General features: G+C 41.0%; 2 protein-coding genes across 2 annotated transcripts in view; both read right to left on the bottom strand.

The window, feature by feature from the left end:
* Positions 1-2,402: 2,402 nt before the first annotated feature.
* Positions 2,403-6,277, bottom strand: LOC115148230 (G protein-activated inward rectifier potassium channel 4-like). The gene is made up of 4 exons (XM_029690196.1): positions 6,081-6,277; positions 4,368-4,636; positions 2,973-4,188; positions 2,403-2,826 (listed from the first exon to the last, which is right to left on the bottom strand). Exons 2-4 carry the CDS (start codon positions 4,557-4,559, stop codon positions 2,630-2,632), a joined length of 1,605 nt encoding a protein of 534 aa, XP_029546056.1. The 5' UTR covers positions 4,560-4,636; positions 6,081-6,277; the 3' UTR covers positions 2,403-2,629.
* An 8,455-nt stretch (positions 6,278-14,732) lies between these two features.
* LOC115149639 (ubiquitin carboxyl-terminal hydrolase 28) overlaps positions 14,733-17,083 on the bottom strand; it is a 29,227-nt gene continuing 26,876 nt past the window's right edge. Inside the window, exons 24-25 of the mRNA XM_029692586.1 lie at positions 15,738-15,936; positions 14,733-15,464 (exon numbers count right to left, since the gene is read on the bottom strand). Of these exons, the coding sequence (XP_029548446.1) occupies positions 15,289-15,464; positions 15,738-15,936 (375 nt within the window). The 3' untranslated portion in view covers positions 14,733-15,288. The remainder of the gene's footprint in view (positions 15,465-15,737; positions 15,937-17,083) is intronic.

Below are 17,083 nucleotides of genomic sequence, written 5' to 3'. Positions count from 1 at the left end.
TTATACTGAACCAAAAAAAGCAATACTGAACAATACCATGTCAAGTTACAGTACGTACAGTAACATTGACCTTTATTTAACTAGGCAAGTCAGTTAAGAACAAATGACGACCTAGGAACAGTGGGTTAACTGCCTTATTCAGGGGCAGAACGACAGATTTTTACCTTGTCAGCTCGGGGATTCGATCTGGCAACCTATCGGTTACTAGTCCAATGTTTGAACCACTAGGCTACCCGCCACCCCAACATCATGGTGTTGTTCAGTTGTCTTACCTGTGGACAGGTTAGAAACCTGATAAGACACGATAGCCCAACAAATAATGTTGCTACGTGCAACAAAAATAGGAAATTGAAGGGCTTCTGGTCTGATCCCAGCTATGAATCACTACTGTTGTGCCCTTGAGCAAGGCAAAATGGCTGTCCATCCAGAGGCGCTGCACCATAACTGACTGACCCTGTGCCTCAACTGTGTATGTCTGGACTGGGAGTGTTAGAAAAAAAGAGTATGTTCGAATCAAATTGACAATAAATGATCTATTGATAAATCAGCAACTACAGTAGATAATTGGAGTAGAGTTGTACTCTGTCAAGGGGAGGGCCATTTATGTGATAAAAGCAGCGTTTGGCGTATTTCACAACTTTTTCTTGGATATACAGAGCTGGAACCTATTATAAACTATAAATCACGAGTCCCTTTATGTGAAAGGACAAAAATCCAAGTTTAATGTGTCAAAAGGCAACCATATTTGAAAACTCTGTGGGAGGACACATTTCAAGGCACTGTATAGGACTGATATGTGTAATACATTTGCATCAAGGATAAAGTACATATAACATAGAAACAGATTAACGACACTGACATCCTTCAAATGTATCACATTTTGAATCATAATGGCCGTATCACTACATCATCATGCATTCATGATCACCATGAAAATACACGTGACTACAAATAAGGAACACAATATTTGTGCAGTACTTAGCACATTGTGATTTAAAACAAACAGACTGAAGATGTAATAACCTTCCAAAACAACAAAACTCCTGACAAAAACAAGAGGAGAGCAGGAGCAACCCCTATAGTGATTGGCTCCATAATTCTATGATTTAGGAGATAGCAGTTAAAACATTATAAACACAACTACAACTATCCATTATAAACCATAAACTAGACACACAGATAAATAAACAGTATTGTAAACTGACAAAGCATGGAGTCATGGCTGCATACTCATTTCTACACTTAACCAGGATTGGATAACTTCTTTGTAAAATCACCCACATGAATGCTTGACACTGTCAACAAAGTTCAAATTCTGTACAGTGTATTCGGAAAGTATTCAGACCCTTTCTCTTTTCTACATTTTGTTACGTTACAGCATTATTCTAAAATTGATTAAATAAAAATGAATCATCAATCTACACACAATACCCCATGACAAAGCGAAAATAGGTTTTTAGACATTTTTGCAAATATATTAAAAATAAAAACATACTTTATTTACATAAGTATTCAGACCCTTTGCTATGAGACTCGAAATTGAGCTCAGGTGCATCCTCTTTCCATTGATCATCCTTGAGATATTTCTATAACTTGGTTGGAGTCCACCCTTGACATGATTTGGAAAGGCACACACCTGTCTATTTAAGTTCCCACAGTTGACATTGCATGTCAGAGCAACAACCAAGCCATAAAATCAAAGGAATTGTGCGTAGAGCTCCGAGACAGGATAGTGTCGAAGGCACAGATCTGGGGAAGGGTACCAAAACATGTCTGCAGCATTGAAGGTCCCCAAGAACACAGTGGCCTCCATCATTCTAAAATGGAAGAATTGGATAACACCAAGACTCTTCCTAGAGCTGGCCGCCCGGCCAAACTGAGCAATCAGGGGAGAAGGGCCTTGAAAACCAAGATTGAACTCTTTGGCCTGAATGCCAAGTGTCACGTCTGGAGGAAACCTGGCACCATCCCTATGATGAAGCATGGTGGCAGCATCATGCTGTGGGGATGTTTTTCAGCGGCAGTCTCTGAATGTCTTTGAATGGCCCAGCCAGAGCCCGGACTTGAACCCGATCGAACATCTCTGGAGATACCTGAAAATAGCTATGCCGCGACGCTCCCCATCCAACCTGACAGAACTTGAGAGGATCCGCAGAGAAGAATGGGAGAAACTCCCCAAATACAGGTGTGCCAAGCTTGTAGCGTCATACCCAAGAAGACTCTAGGCTGTAATCTTTGTCAAAGGTACTTCAACAAAGTACTGAGTAAAGGGTCTGAATACTTATGTAAATGTGGTATTTACAATTTTCATTTGTAATACATTTACAAAAAAAACTTTTGCTTGGTCATTATGGGGTATCGTGTGTAGATTGATGAGGGAAAAAAACAATTTAATCAATTTTAGAATAAGGCTGTTACGTAACAAAATGTGGAAAAAGTCAAGGTCTGAATACTTTCCGAAAGCACTGTAGATTAGCATGTCAATGTGTAATTCTTGGAGAATGTTTGTCCACAATATTAGAGACAACAGGAAAGTTCATTTTAAGGAGGGAAACCTAGGCATTCACAAGTAATGGCCTTGAAATTCCATTAATACAAGGGCTGTTTGCTCAGTGTGAATAGTACTGATCTAAAAGAGGACCTCGTCTTCTTTTTCATCACTCTTCTCTTTAGCACTAAGGGTGAGGGTATGTACTGGGAAGGTTTTATCAAATGCACCATGGTCCACCCGGTAAGACCCTTTTTCCAGAGACATGCAGGATTCAAATCTGTGGCCCCACAGAATCTCCTCCTCAGTATAGGAGGTTCTGGCTTGGCATGTCATACCTACAACACAAAGGAGACAGCCAGGCAATTATGAAACGTTTAATCTTTACACATCTAGCTCTTATGCTACAGTCACAGACATGAAGGCATTAAAACTTGTTCAAGTGATTTTAGATATCACATTCTAACATTCAAAGCCAACCAACCTGATGCCTCCACGATTCCCTCCAGAATGATGATGATCTCAAATCTCTCTCTTGTCAGACGCTCAGCCCCTATTTCCCAGAAGGGACTGCTTTCATTGATGACATGGGTGATGGTCTGAGGCTCGACCAACAGAAGCCTGTCTCCTCCGGTATCGTAGCCTAGGTTGATCTCTGATTGCTCCAGCGGTATGAACTCCCCTTCCTTGGTCTGTCTGGACTTAATCAGCTTGGCTCGAATCTTGGCGTCCACCATGTGACTCGCCCTTAGGTCTCCGATGCGGAAGAGAAGGCAGAGTTTCTCGTCACGCTCCGATATGACACAGTGCTTGCTGAAGATCAGAGTCTGGGCCCTTTTCTGAGGCCTGGAGATTTTGACAAACATGCAGCCGACCATGAGGGCGTCAATGATTGAGCCAATGATAGACTGGGCCATGAGGAGAACCACTCCCTCCATGCAGTTGGCCGTCACCAATCTGGAGCCGTAGCCAATGGTCCTCTGGCTCTCCACCGACAGAAGCAGGGCGGAGATGAAACTGTCCACGTTCTCGAAGCACGGCTGCCATTGCGGGTCGTGGACGTGGGCCACGTCGTCCCGCAGCCAGGCGTCTAGGAAATAGATCTCTGCAAAGGCCACCCATGTAACAATGTAGCACATGGTAAAGACAAAGAGGAACCAGCGGTACTTCAGGTCCACCAGAGTGGTGAAGATGTCTGAGAGGAAACGGCTCTTGTCCTCGATGGGACCCAGGTTCACCTGGCACTTCCCGTCTTTCGTGACGTAGCGTTGACGCTGCTTGTTGGCGGTACCGTAATTTGGCCTCCCTTCACCTAGAAGTTTGCAGCGCGGCTTGTGGGGCTTGTTCTCACCACTTGTGCCTTGGTTGGGGCTTTGGGTGCTATCAAAGGGGCCACCAGAAGGAGCGCCTGAGTACCACCTGGAGCTGAAGCGCTTGAGGTGGCGTCTGCGGTGAGCATGGTGAGCAATGGCAGGCTCCTCTGGCTCCTCAGTGGGAATGATGTACTGGCCGGTGTCTACCTCCTGGCTGATCAATCCAACAACAACCCTATGGGGGGCTGGGCTCTTGGGATGTGACTGGGGGGATGCAGAGGGGACTGGCCGGGGTGGGAGAGCTGGGAAGTTGTTATTTGTGCTGGGGAAGAGAGAGGCTCTTCTGGAGTGGAGCATCATCACAGCCATGTTGGTTTTAGCTACAACCTAAAAAAAATATATATATAATAATAATAATAAATAATAATAAATATATATACTGACTCGTACATTACATACATGATCTACAATGTGTTTGTGATGGAAACAGAGTGTCCAGTGTAAACACAACCCACTGAACAATATCCCAAAACACAAATGAACAAAATTGACTCTGCAATAAGTACCTTCTTTGGATATGGGGTAAAGCGCGTTGATTCTGGGGGTGGTCTAGGGAGGTATGCCAGGAGATGTTTGGCTGTGAGAGCCTTTGCTGGGGGAATGGAGTTCCTGCGAGGGGCAATTCTCATAGGACTCCTGTAGTCTCCGTTATGGGGCTCGTGTAATGTCACCCTTCTGCACATCATGGTGGAAACCATCACAGAGACTACTGTAGATTCCTGTGCTCTGTGTGGCAGCTGAGCTGCCGAGGGCTCAGGAAGTTGATTTCGTGTTCCTGTTGAAACAATAGAATCTGATTGAGAGGTGTCACACAATTAACAACCACCACCACAGAGGAGACTAAATGAAACTCTTCAACCAGGCAATACTGGTTGAACTTACCTCCTTCTGTCCTGATAATTTACAGTCATACGCTGTATGTCAAAGTTGAGGGATTGCTAGAATGTTAAATCCAGCTGTGGGTCAGTGGCAGTGGCGGTTCTAGACCATTTCAACTGGGGGGGCCAAGCTGGGGCCAGTTGTACTGTTAGGGGGGCCAGTTACATTAGACGTTATTGTTGTCATATCGTTTTGCGTGGGGTACGATACTGTTGTGTTCCGCCTAAAGCCGTCCACTAGAAAATGTGTGGGTTAAATTAGTGTTCCGCGTTGCCACTGTCTAATAACGGATGTAAAAAAAGAACGATAACAAAAATTTGTTATGTAAAAATGATTTCATACTCCACATTTAGGAGGGCCACAAGGGGGTCCAAAATAGTTGTCACATGGCCACTGCCCCCCCCCCCCCAGAACCGCTAGTGGGTGTATGACAGATCTCTGATACGGAGGCTTCTTCACCAGATGGTTACCTCTCCCTCAGTATAATTTCTTACATCATTCCTCCCCCTCTCATCCCACCCCAATGACCTTTCAGATCATTCAAATGTGACGTGCATCGTGTGATATCATCGGTCCCTGCTGGATCTAATTAAACATCCAGGATTATGACTAATCCCTTTAAATTAATCTGGGAACAACCAAGGAGCATGGTGATGGATTTTGAGGAGATTACGGTCTTAGTTACGAGGGTTTAGGTAATTGTTTTTCCCCAGATGTGGTCAAATAAACCCTGGGCAAGGCTCTATTTCTTGTGGTCACTGTTACTGTTTGTATTGTCACTCTCTCCTCTACTGGTCCGCCAAACAGCTCGTAGCAGCAGACATGCTGCACTGGGTGTAGGATTTTGGAACACGTCAATATCAACCCTGACTCCAGAGTGCAGTAGACCATGAACTGCCCAAGGCATTGTAATCAACAGCGCTAATTAAGGCTTGCACTCCGAATGATGTAGAGGAAAATCTGGAGATGTATAATAAACCCGTATCTGTAGAATAGTTGAGATGCTACATTTATGATGTGTCGCTAATGTTGAACAACATCTTCTTCATAATGTGTTGATTTTACACGGATGGGGTTTCACCAATTCTGAGATGTGTGGCCCATTACTAAAAGTTACATAACTGTAAAAAAAAAAAAAAAAATCACTCTCCTTTTTTCAGTTGTAACCTTACAACAACCTCCATATAACCAGACCAACACCAGAAGGAATTAGCTAGAACAACCTGGGAAACTACAAAAATACGAAGAGGAGGAAAGTAGAGGATGGAGGTATGTATGTCTGTACATTAAGGAGAGTCATCACAACTGCCAAAAGAAAGAAACAACAAACTAAACCATACCTGAATAGAGATGATAGTATTTGTTCTTCAGATCATCTTCCACATGAGATATAACGAGCAGCTATAAAAAAAAAAGAGAAGCAGGATAGCTTTTTGAGTGGTAAAGCTGGTGCTGTGGTGCCTCTCCGGTGATGTCAAGCCGAACTGGCAGGGCGCCTGCTGTCCAGCTGCGGACCAGAGGGGCCCCCCCTCACAGTCCCCCCAGCCCCCTGCCATTGGTCTGATCACACAGGGAGGTCAGCTGTTAATCTGCTCGTGAGGTCAGCAGGGTTGGTGAGCTGTGCAGCCAGGAAGTAGTGCGACACCATGGGAAGTGAGAAATAAACAAACACAATATACAGTGCATTCGTAAAGTATTCAGACCCCTTGACCTTTTCCACATTTTGTTACGTTACAGCCAGGGTTGGCGAGTAACGGATTACATGTTTATTTTTTTATTTAACCTTTTTAACTAGGCAAAATAAAGTATATAGCTAGGTATCATCATCTAACAACGACATTTTTGGCCGATACCGATATCCAATATTTTCCTTGCCAAAATAAACAATACCTATAACTGATATTTAAAATTTTAGCAGCCTTTTAAGCATTCTAGTACAGTTAAATAGTTAACACACACAGGGACGCAGCGGTCTAAGGCACCGCATCTCAGTGCAAGAGGCATCACTACAGTCCCTGGTTCGAATCCAGGATGTATCACATCCGGCCGCAATTGGGCCAAGCATCGTCCGGGTTTGGCCAGGGTAGGCCGTCATTGTAAGTAAGAATTTGTTCTTAACCGACTTGCCGAGTTAAATAAAGGTTACACACACCACACTGACCAAAAAGTTATTTAGTTGGCATTTACGTATGTCTCCATTACCAGTAAAAAAACAATCAAAACCTATTTCTTTCACTTACTTGATGTGCTGTTTCGTTGTTCTATTCTCAACCAGGATTTCTATGTAACGCCGTTTGGGTCTTTGCATGTCAAAAAAGATACACGTATTTGACTTGTCAAATAAGCTTGTTGACCAATCAGGACCTGAATATGACTGCACATCACATACTCTTTACGTAGTTATTACACATTGATTACACTATCACTCGTATTTCATATGTCACAACGATTCATCGATATGTATGCTATGATGCTGGAAAAGTTCTCGCGCACCTACAGTGCTGTCATAAAAAAAAGCTAGCTAGCTCATGGATGCAAACAATGTTCTTCCCCAAAAACATAGCAAAACGACAATCTGTTTCAGTAGGTATATAGTTAGCTAGCTAACTATATAGCTAGGTGTCATCATCTAAAACAACCCTAATTTATAAAACATTTCTTATTTCATTAATGGTCGCCCCCATCTATGTGAAGCGAGCAACAATAAGGATGAGCCACAAAGTGGACTTTGCGGTTAGCCTTCAAAATAAAAGTATGTCACTGACAGTGAAGCAAATGAATACAAATAGTAGAATTATGCCATTATTGAATAGATCATGCTAAACGAGGTTGGAATGTTATATAAAATCCACAGAAGACAATTTGTTAATTTGACAAATCTGTTGAAATCACACTGGATGTAATATACTTTAGAATTGCATTGGGGCATTCTTATTTCACTGTACAGCCTTACCTATGGTTTGTGGATCAATGACATGGGGTATCAGTCTATTCAGTGACACCCAGAGAACATTAGCATCGTAGCTCTTATTGCGGGACTCTGAAAAAGCTGTGAATTGAGCCACTTTTATTGTCAACCTATGTGTATTGAACACTATTCCCGAGGAAAAACAATACTGAGTGGATGTTTTGGAGTCTGATAACTCTGAGGAGGACGTTGGGAATAAATATATTGGGTATTGAGTAGACTGATACCCCTTTTCATTGATACCCAATTCTTAGGTAAAGCTGTACAGTGCAATATGAATGTCAATACACACAATTGACTGACTGGGAGGGGATTTCACACAGTCAGTCCCATGATAAGAGTTACAACGCTAATATTTGCATAAACTCTTCACAGTTGTGTTCTGTGGGTGTCACAGAGTAGACTGATACCCCATTTCATTGCTTCACATTCCAACCTTGTTTAACATTATCTAGTCTAAATATGGCATGAATCCACCAATTGTAACCTTCTTCGTCACTTTCAAATAGCTACTTTTAGTTTGAAGGCAAACCGCAAATTCCACTATTGTGCCTAATCCTTATTGTGGCTAGCTTTACAACACATAACACAGTCCGATCGAGCCTCACTAGTCAGAAGAAGCTAGCTGACTGCTTATAACTTTAGCCTTGGGCAACAGGGTTAAGTAGCTGGCCAGCTATTTATTTTCATGAACTGAAGTTCATTTTCAATAGGCGAACAACAAGTGGCTACCTAGCTAATACTTACAAGGATTCTCAAATCATTGCTAAGAATAATGTTAATGACTGCAGTTTCTACTGGTCATTGTTTTCAGGCTGGTTGTATTGGAGCTAGCTAGCTACCGCAGAAGTTGCGGTGGAAGAAATAATGCTTTTTTACCAAAGCGGTATTGTAAACACATCTTGCGTGGGCCGTGTTTGCAGACTTTTTTGTACAGCTTTGACAGTGCTACAAAGAGTAGTGGTGGCGTTTGGCTTGCACGTGCAAATTCAGAACACAACATTCTATAATATAACTGTGTTATTTGACAGTCAAATTAGAAGCAAATAGTGTTATTTGACGTGTATCTTTTTTTGATACGCAAAGACCCAAAAAGCGTTCCATAATATGTTGTGAAGCTAATAGCAGTGACTACTGTGTAACTCCGGTAGGGCAACATCTGAAAAATAGCCACTTGGTAGTGTTTACTGGTGCTCGACCAGTCACGGAAGCCAATATCACCCACGACAGAGAACGGTTGACTGTCAAGGGCAATGAACACCATTATCTTGGAGTTAATGGATTTCGCCTTTGAGTTGTCTTGCTGAAATGTTCTTACTCTTTCAAATGACTGCTTGATCCACACAGGATACATTGTGGGCTAGGTTAGGTCGTTACATAATGTACCTACGTTATAGAGGTATGCACGTCAGCTTTGAAATAGGTTTTGCACATCGGTGTTAAACTAGACATCAGGCCATACCGATGTTGGCATTTAGAGCTAATATCGCCGAATCATATATGTTCACCGATATATCTGCATCCCTAAAATAAAGGTTACATGTAATCAGTTACATGTAAGGGATGACAAAAAAACGGTAACTAATCCTTTACCAGCTAAAATATTGTAATCAGATTCTAAATACTTTTGAAAAACTAGATCACTTTTAAATTCAGAAAGGATGTTTGTGGAAAAAAAATCAGACATCTGTTTTCTCAATGACATTCAAATCAGCATTGAAAAAAGGCTCAAGTTTAAGTTTGTTCCACCTCAGTGAGTCTGACCACAAGTCAGAGACCACTATGATGACACACCAAATGTGATTGATGGATCGCGGGAAAAGAGCAGGAATAGACTTTTGTAGGCTACAGTCCAAGCTATGTCTTCCAAAAGATTATCCAACTGAAAAATGCACTCTTGCAACAGCTGCATAGTGAAGATCCCAGCCTATGGAATAAAAGTGGGGGTTTATTGCTTAGTCTAATTCATGCTGATAAAAAAAAAATCCATAGGCCTAATGGACACATGCTCAAACTCACTCACTATTGATAGACTTAAAAGGGGCAATTTGTAGTTGCTACATCCATTTTTTGACTTCTAAATTATATATATATATATATATATATATTATATATATTTCTCCATTGATTCTCTGGAATAATATAATTTATAAATGCTTCATGAGCTTAGTTCAACTTTCACACTCCATGAGAACCCAAAATATTAGCTTGTTTTTTTCCAATGTTTGTAAACATTTTAAATGTAAACAAACACTATAGTCTCTTAACGTGGTTAAAACAATAATATTGATATAATGGATGGTCAGTCCTTGCATCCATAGCTGTCTATTAATCTGAGAGTGGTTACATTTCTCCAGGTCCATCCCCCTTGATCTTCAATAATAGGACTTGGAAATATGGAAGTATTGGTTAAGGCAAATTGCTTTACCTGAGCATAACCCCAAAACTAAGGACTTATTAGCCAGCCCTACTCTGTTGTTTATGATTTTCAAATCAAAGTTTATTTGTCACGTGCGCAGAATACAACAGGTGTAGACCTTACAGTGAAATGCTTACTTATAGGCTGTAACCAATAGTGCAAAAAAGGTATTACCTTTTGTTGTCATGGAGGACTGATTGGGCTCATTGATTCGAGTTGAAAAATAAATGCTGCTCTCATGGAATGGCATGATTTGAGCGCTACTGAAAAGTGCTATTTAGATGTGAAAAAATGGATTCCATATGCAGCATTTGCTATAGGCCAATTGTTTACTTTTTGTTGGTGACACTTTGCTATCTTGATAATATGCAGCTGTTTTAATGGCAAATCCAAAGATGAAACTATAACAAAACGGCACCCAGCTTGTTTTGGTAAAAACAAAGGCGGGGTGGCCGTTTTTGTTATTGTTTCATAAACAACAGAGTAGAGCTGGCTAATAAATCCTTAGTTTTGTGGTTATGCTCAGGTAAAACAATTTGCCTAACCAATACTTCTATATTTCCAAGTCCTATTCTTGAAGATCATGGGGTATTACATTTATTGGAATGACTGGAATTCTGATAGACTTTGGTTAATGTAAAGATATAACTTAATCGTATGATTAATTATATGTAGTAGAAAGCTATGGGTTAGAAGAAGCCTACATAACCAATCCATAAAGTAAAATTTAACATCTATATACAGCTATTTAAACTTTAGCATTGATTTATCTTGCAATAGATGTCGTTCAATTGGTAACATACATTTTTGTCGTCCTCTAATGTCTCTTAAGGGGAACGTAATCTAAAAGTAACTGAATGTAATCAGATAACTTTTGGATTACCCAAACTCAGTAATGTAATGTTACTGATGACATCATGGCACCGGTGAAGATGGCTTATGTTTTACGTGCTCCTAAGCAACTGTGTTTTTTTGCAATTTTTTTTGCAACTTCTTTTTTAAACTTATTTTGTACATAATGTTGCTGCTACCGTCTCTTATGACCGGAAATAACTTCTGGACATCAGAACAGCAATTACTCACGATTACTGGCAGAAGCTTTTTTTTTTTCTTCCTTTAATAAGTCTGACGAGCCCGATGTGAAGGACATACTGCTTTCCCAGGAACAGGCCCAAATCCCCATCATTTGCGTGAAGAGAAGACGGAGAAAAAGAGGATTTGTAATAAGGACGTTTACAACAATACTGAATGAACACTTATTTAAACTTAACTTAATATAAATAATCTATTTAGTCTAGTAAATCAGTAAATAATGAAACATGCTAAATTTGGTTTAAATAATGCAAAAACACAGTGTTGGAGAAGAAAGTAAAAGTGCAATATGTGCCATGTAAAAAAGCTAACGTTTAAGTTCCTTGCTCAGAACATATGAAAGCTGGTGGTTCAATATTCGCAAATCTTCAATATTCCTAGTTAAGAAGATTTAGGTTGTAGTTATTATAGGAATTATGATGTGTCGACTATTTCTCTCTATACCATTTGTATTTCATATACCTTTGACTATTGGATGTCCCAATAGGCACTTTAGTATTGCCAGCCTAATCTCAGGAGTTGATAGGCTTGAAGTCAAACAGCACTGTGCATCAAGCATTGCTAAGAGCTGCTGGCAAACGGAGTAAAGTTTGAATGAATGCTTACGAGCCTGCTGCTGCCTACTACCGCTCAGTCAGACTGCTCTATCAAATATCAAATCATAGACTTAATTATAATAAACACAGAAATATGAGCCTTTGGTCATTAATATAGTCAAATCTGGAAACTATCATTTCGAAAACAAAACGTTTATTCTTTCAGTGAAATACGGAACCTTTCCGTATTTTATCGAACGGGTGGCAGCCCTAAGTCCAAATATTGCTGTTACATTGCACAACCTTCAATGTTATGACATAATTATGGAACATTTTGCAAAATTAGTTCGCTACGAGCCAGGCGGCCCAAACTGTTGCATATACCCTGACTCTGCGTGCAATGAACGCAAGAGAAGTGACACAATTTCCCTCGTTAATATTGCCTGCTAACATGAATTTCTTTTAACTAAATATGCAGGTTTAAAAATATATACTTCTGTGTATTGATTTTAAGAAAGGCATTGATGTTTATGTTACATGCGTGCAACGATTGTGCTTTTGTTAAAATCATCACCCGTTTGGTGAAGTAGGCTGTGATTCAATGATAAATTAACAGGCACCGCATTGATTATATGCAACGCAGGACAAGCTAGTTAACTTCACTTGGGTAGGGGGCAGTATTTTCACGGCCGGATGAAAAACGTACCCAAATTAAAACGGCCTACTACTCGGGCCCAGGAACTGGGATATGCATATTATTAGTAGATTTGGATAGAAAACACTCTGAAGTTTCTAAAACTGTTTGAATGATGTCTGTGAGTATAACAGAACTGTGAAAAAAACTGAGAAAAATCTAAGCAGGAAGTGAGAATTCTGGTGCTTGTAGTCCTTTCAAGTCTTGCCAATCGAACACACAGTGACTAAGGATTCATTTTGCACTTCCTAAGGCTTCCACTAGATGTCAACAGTCTTTAGAACCTTGTTTGAGGCGTCTACGATGAACAGAGACCCGACTGGAAGGCTGGGAAGTTGGTAACCCAAGGAATGACATCACTTCATTGGTGCGCATTCATGAGAGTGTTAGCTCTGTTCCAAAACCTTTTTCAAGACACAGGAACCGTCCGGTTGAAATATTACTGAATCTTCACGTTCTATAGGCCCTAAAGATTGATGTTTTACAACGTTTGACATGTTTGAACGAACGTAAATACAATTTGTTTTTACTTTTTGTCGTGACATTTCCCTCGCGCGCCCTACATTTGGAGTACCTTACTGAACGCGCAAAAAACAAAATGGAGTTATTTGGACATAAATTATGGATTTTATTGAACAAAACAACATTTGTTGAGTACCTGGGATTCCTGGAAGTGCCTTCTGATGAAGATCATCAAAGGTAAGTGAATATTTCTAATACTATTTATTAATTTAGATGACTCCAACATGGCGGCTCTCTGTATCGCCAAGTGTTTTTTTCTGAGCTCAGTACTCAGATTATTACAAAGTGTGATTTCCCAGTAAAGTTATTTTGAAATCTGGCAATCCGGTTGCATTCAGGAGATGTTAATCTATAATTCTTTGAATGACAGTTTAATATTTTATCAATGTTTTTGACGAGTATTTTTGTAGATTGTGGTGCTGATTCACCGGCAGTATTGGAGGCAAAATATTTTCTGAACATCACGCGGCAATGTAAAATGCTGTTTTTATATATAAATATGAACTTTATCGAACAAAGAAATGCATGTATTGTATAACATAATGTCCTAGGAGTGTCATCTGATGAAGATCGTCAAAGGTTAGTGCTTCATTTAGCTGTGTTTTGTGTATTTGTGATGCATGCTAGTTGCTTAGAAAATGTCTGTGTGGTTATTGTGTCGATGTACTCTCCTAACATAATCTAATGTTTTGCTTTCGCTGTAAAGCCTTTTGGAAATCGGACAACGTGGTTCGATTCAGGAGAAGTGTATTTATAAAATGGTGTAAAATGGTCCTATGTTTGAGAACTTTGAATTATGACATTTTGTGGTTTTAAATCTGGCGCTCTGATTATGAGAAACAAGATTCTCTAGTCTGATGAAACCAGGGTTTCTCTTTGGCCTGAATGCCAAGCATCCTGTCTGGAAGAAACCTGGCACCATCCCTACAGTGAATAATGGTGGTGGCAACATCATGCTGTTGGGGTGTTTTTCAGCAGCAGGGACTGGGAGACTAGTCAGGATCGAGGGAAAGATGAACGGAGCAAAGTACAGAGAGATCCTTGATGAAAACCTGCTCCAGAGCACTCAAGACCTCAGACTGGAGCGAAGGTTCACCTTGCAACAGGACAACGACCCTAAGCGCACAGCCAAGACAATGCACGACTGGCTTCGGGACAAGTCTCTGAATGTCCTTGAGTGGCCCAGCCAGAGCCCGGACTTGAATCCAATTTAACATTTCTGGAGAGATCTGAACATAGCTGTGCAGCAACTCTACCCATCCAACCTGACAGAGCTTGAGAGGATATGCAGAGAAGAATGGAAGAAACTCCCAAATAAAGGTGTGCCAAGCTTGTAGCGTCATACCCAAGAAGACTCAAGGCTGTAATCGCTGCCAAAGGTTCTTCAACAAAGTACTGAGTAAAGGGTCTGAATACTTATGTAAATGTAATATTTCAGTTTATTTGTAATACATTTACAAAAAATAAAAAACTGTTTTTGCTTTGCCATTATGGGCTATTATGTGTAAATTGATGAGGGGAAAAAATGATTTAACAAAATGTGGAAAAAGTCAAGAGGTCTGAATACTTCCCAAATGCACTGTACAATACATACTGTACGTTTTAAGTTGGATGCTAGATCCAACGTACAGTGTTCATTCAATTATTGATAGTGTTTTCTCTGTGTTTGGAGGGGTGACGCGGGGTGTTGTAAGGTGAAAGACAGATTGAAAAATGGGGTCAGGCACAAAAGACTTGAGAGCAAATCAAGGAGAAAAGAAGAACCGAAAGAACAGAAAGTTTATTGAGCATCAACACAGTTTTCAAGAAGTGGAAAACAGGAGTGGAAGGAAAGGCTTACATATATAAACAGGAGAATACAAAACAAGACAAAGGAAGCTGAATTTCTAAACACCTAAATCTTCAAGAGCCTGTTGTTCACTGCAATCCTAATGTATCATGGTACATGTAAAATATCTAAGAAACCATAAAAAATGCTAATTTCTTGTGTTTTCACTTTCTTAAAACACACCTAATAGGTTCAAACAATAATACCTTATTAATGCATAAAGACATTTCTCTATCTCTCCTCTTAATGTGTCTGAGTATCATATGATCATATAAACATATGCCTCAAATCACTCAGAATCTACTTAATGTTCTGATTTAGAAAAATATGGCAAAAGCACATTACAAAGTAATATAAAAAACTACTTTGCACTACTAAGCAAAATTCCAGTGTTTGTCAACTCTACATGAGGATAAAACGTTAGCGGTGGTCAGCTAGCGTACCTGTCCTGACCATTCATCTCAGAAGCTGACCTCTGACCCCTTGGTCTTACTTGACAGAGACCACGGATGTGTTGGTGATGGACTCCATGATGGCGGCCAGGCGGCTGCACAGGTCGTGGGGCACTTTGGAGCGCACCGTTGGTGGATCTTTTAAGACCACCCTCTCTGTTGAGCAGTCCAGAACCCTGGGCAGAAACTCGCCCAGCTTTAACTGTAGGGAGTCTGAGAATGAGAGGAAGGAGGGAGAGGAAGAGAAAAACAGAGCTTCCATAAGAGAAGTAAGATGTTAAAATGTGGGATAAATTAGATGAAGAAAATGTGCTACAGAGAGAATTTCTTTTTATTATAAGTCTTATAATAACGCAATTATACCTCTCAGCTTTAAGTAAAGTGTTACTGAAATCTGCAAATGACAGCAGTGTTGATGTAGATAAAGATTTAGCACAGCTTGGATAAAGCCCAGTAAGAACCTCTTCCCCTCCCCTCTGTCCTCACCATCCAGGTCCATTTCCAGGTAGGAGCACCAGTGGCTGCGGATAGCCTCCATTGTGTCCAGGTCCTCCTGGCTGACCATGTCCGGCCGGCTCATCAGGTGCATGCAGGGGATAACCGCCTCGTTCATGATGATCACGCCCTCCTCCACGCCGCTCACCTCGCCGCTCCTGAACAGGGTGGCCGCATTGTCATTTACTTCCTAGTGAGAGCAGAAGGGGGAGGGACAGGGGATATGCATATGCAGTGTCACTACGGAGTCTTTTTGGATAAGAGCGTATGCAAAATGACCAAACTATAGCCGAATAAAAATGTATTGAGATTAGTGGTCTATCTAGAGACAAAGTGTTAATATACTACAGTGAGGGAAAAAAGTATTTGATCCCCTGCTGATTTTGTACGTTTGCCCACTGACAAAGAAATGATCAGTCTATAATTTTAATGGTAGGTTTATTTGAACAGTGAGAGACAGAATAACAACAAAAAATCCTGAAAAACACATGTCAAAATTGTTATAAAATGATTTGCATTTTAATGAGGGAAATAAGTATTTGACCCCTCTGCAAAACATGACTTAGTACTTGGTGGCAAAACCCTTGTTGGCAATCACAGAGGTCAGACGTTTCTTGTAGTTGGTCACCAGGTTTGCACACATCTCAGGAGGGATTTTGTCCCACTCCTCTTTGCAGATCTTCTCCAAGTCACTAAGGTTACGAGGCTGACGTTTGGCAAGTCGGACCTTCAGCTCCCTCCACAGATTTTCTATGGGATTAAGGTCTGGAGACTGGCTAGGCCACTCCAGAACCGTGCTTCTTCTTGAGCCACTCCTTTGTTGCCTTGGCCGTGTGTTTTGGGTCATTGTCATGCTGGAATACCCATCCACGACCCATTTTCAATGTCCTGGCTGAGGGAAGGAGGTTCTCACCCAAGATTTGACGGTACATGGCCCCGTCCATCGTCCCTTTGATGCGGTGAAGTTGTCCTGTCCCCTTAGCAGAAAAACACCCCCAAAGCATAATGTTTCCACCGCCATGTTTGACGGTGGGAATGGTGTTCTTGGGGTCATAGGCAGCATTCCTCCTCCTCCAAACATGGTGAGTTGAGTTGATGCCAAAGAGCTCCATTTTGGTCTCATCTGACCACAACACTTTCATCCAGTTGTCCTCTGAATCATTCAGATGTTCATTGGCAAACTTCAGACGGGCATGTGTATGTGCTTTCTTGAACAGGGGGACCTTACAGGCGCTGCAGGATTTCAGTCCTTCACGGCGTAGTGTGTTACCAATTGTTTTCTTGGTGACTATGGTCCCAGCTGCCTTGAGATCATTGACAAGATCCTCCCGTGTAGA

The sequence above is a fragment of the Salmo trutta genome, chromosome 15 (genome assembly GCF_901001165.1).
Source record: "Salmo trutta chromosome 15, fSalTru1.1, whole genome shotgun sequence".
NCBI lineage: Eukaryota > Metazoa > Chordata > Actinopteri > Salmoniformes > Salmonidae > Salmo > Salmo trutta.
The sequence above is the reverse complement of the archived record's forward strand: the minus strand, read 5'-3'. Positions and strand labels throughout refer to the sequence as shown.

What these genes read in the sequence shown, in the direction of transcription:
- LOC115148230 (XM_029690196.1), bottom strand. Translation starts at nt 4,559, where the DNA reads ATGGTTTCCACCATGATGTGCAGAAGGGTGACATTACACGAGCCCCAT. An exon ending in TTACCCCATATCCAAAGAAG is followed by an intron (nt 4,189 to 4,367) that starts GTACTTATTGCA and finishes TATTTTTTTTAG; the next exon opens with GTTGTAGCTAAAACCAACAT. An exon ending in GGGAATCGTGGAGGCATCAG is followed by an intron (nt 2,827 to 2,972) that starts GTTGGTTGGCTT and finishes TTTGTGTTGTAG; the next exon opens with GTATGACATGCCAAGCCAGA.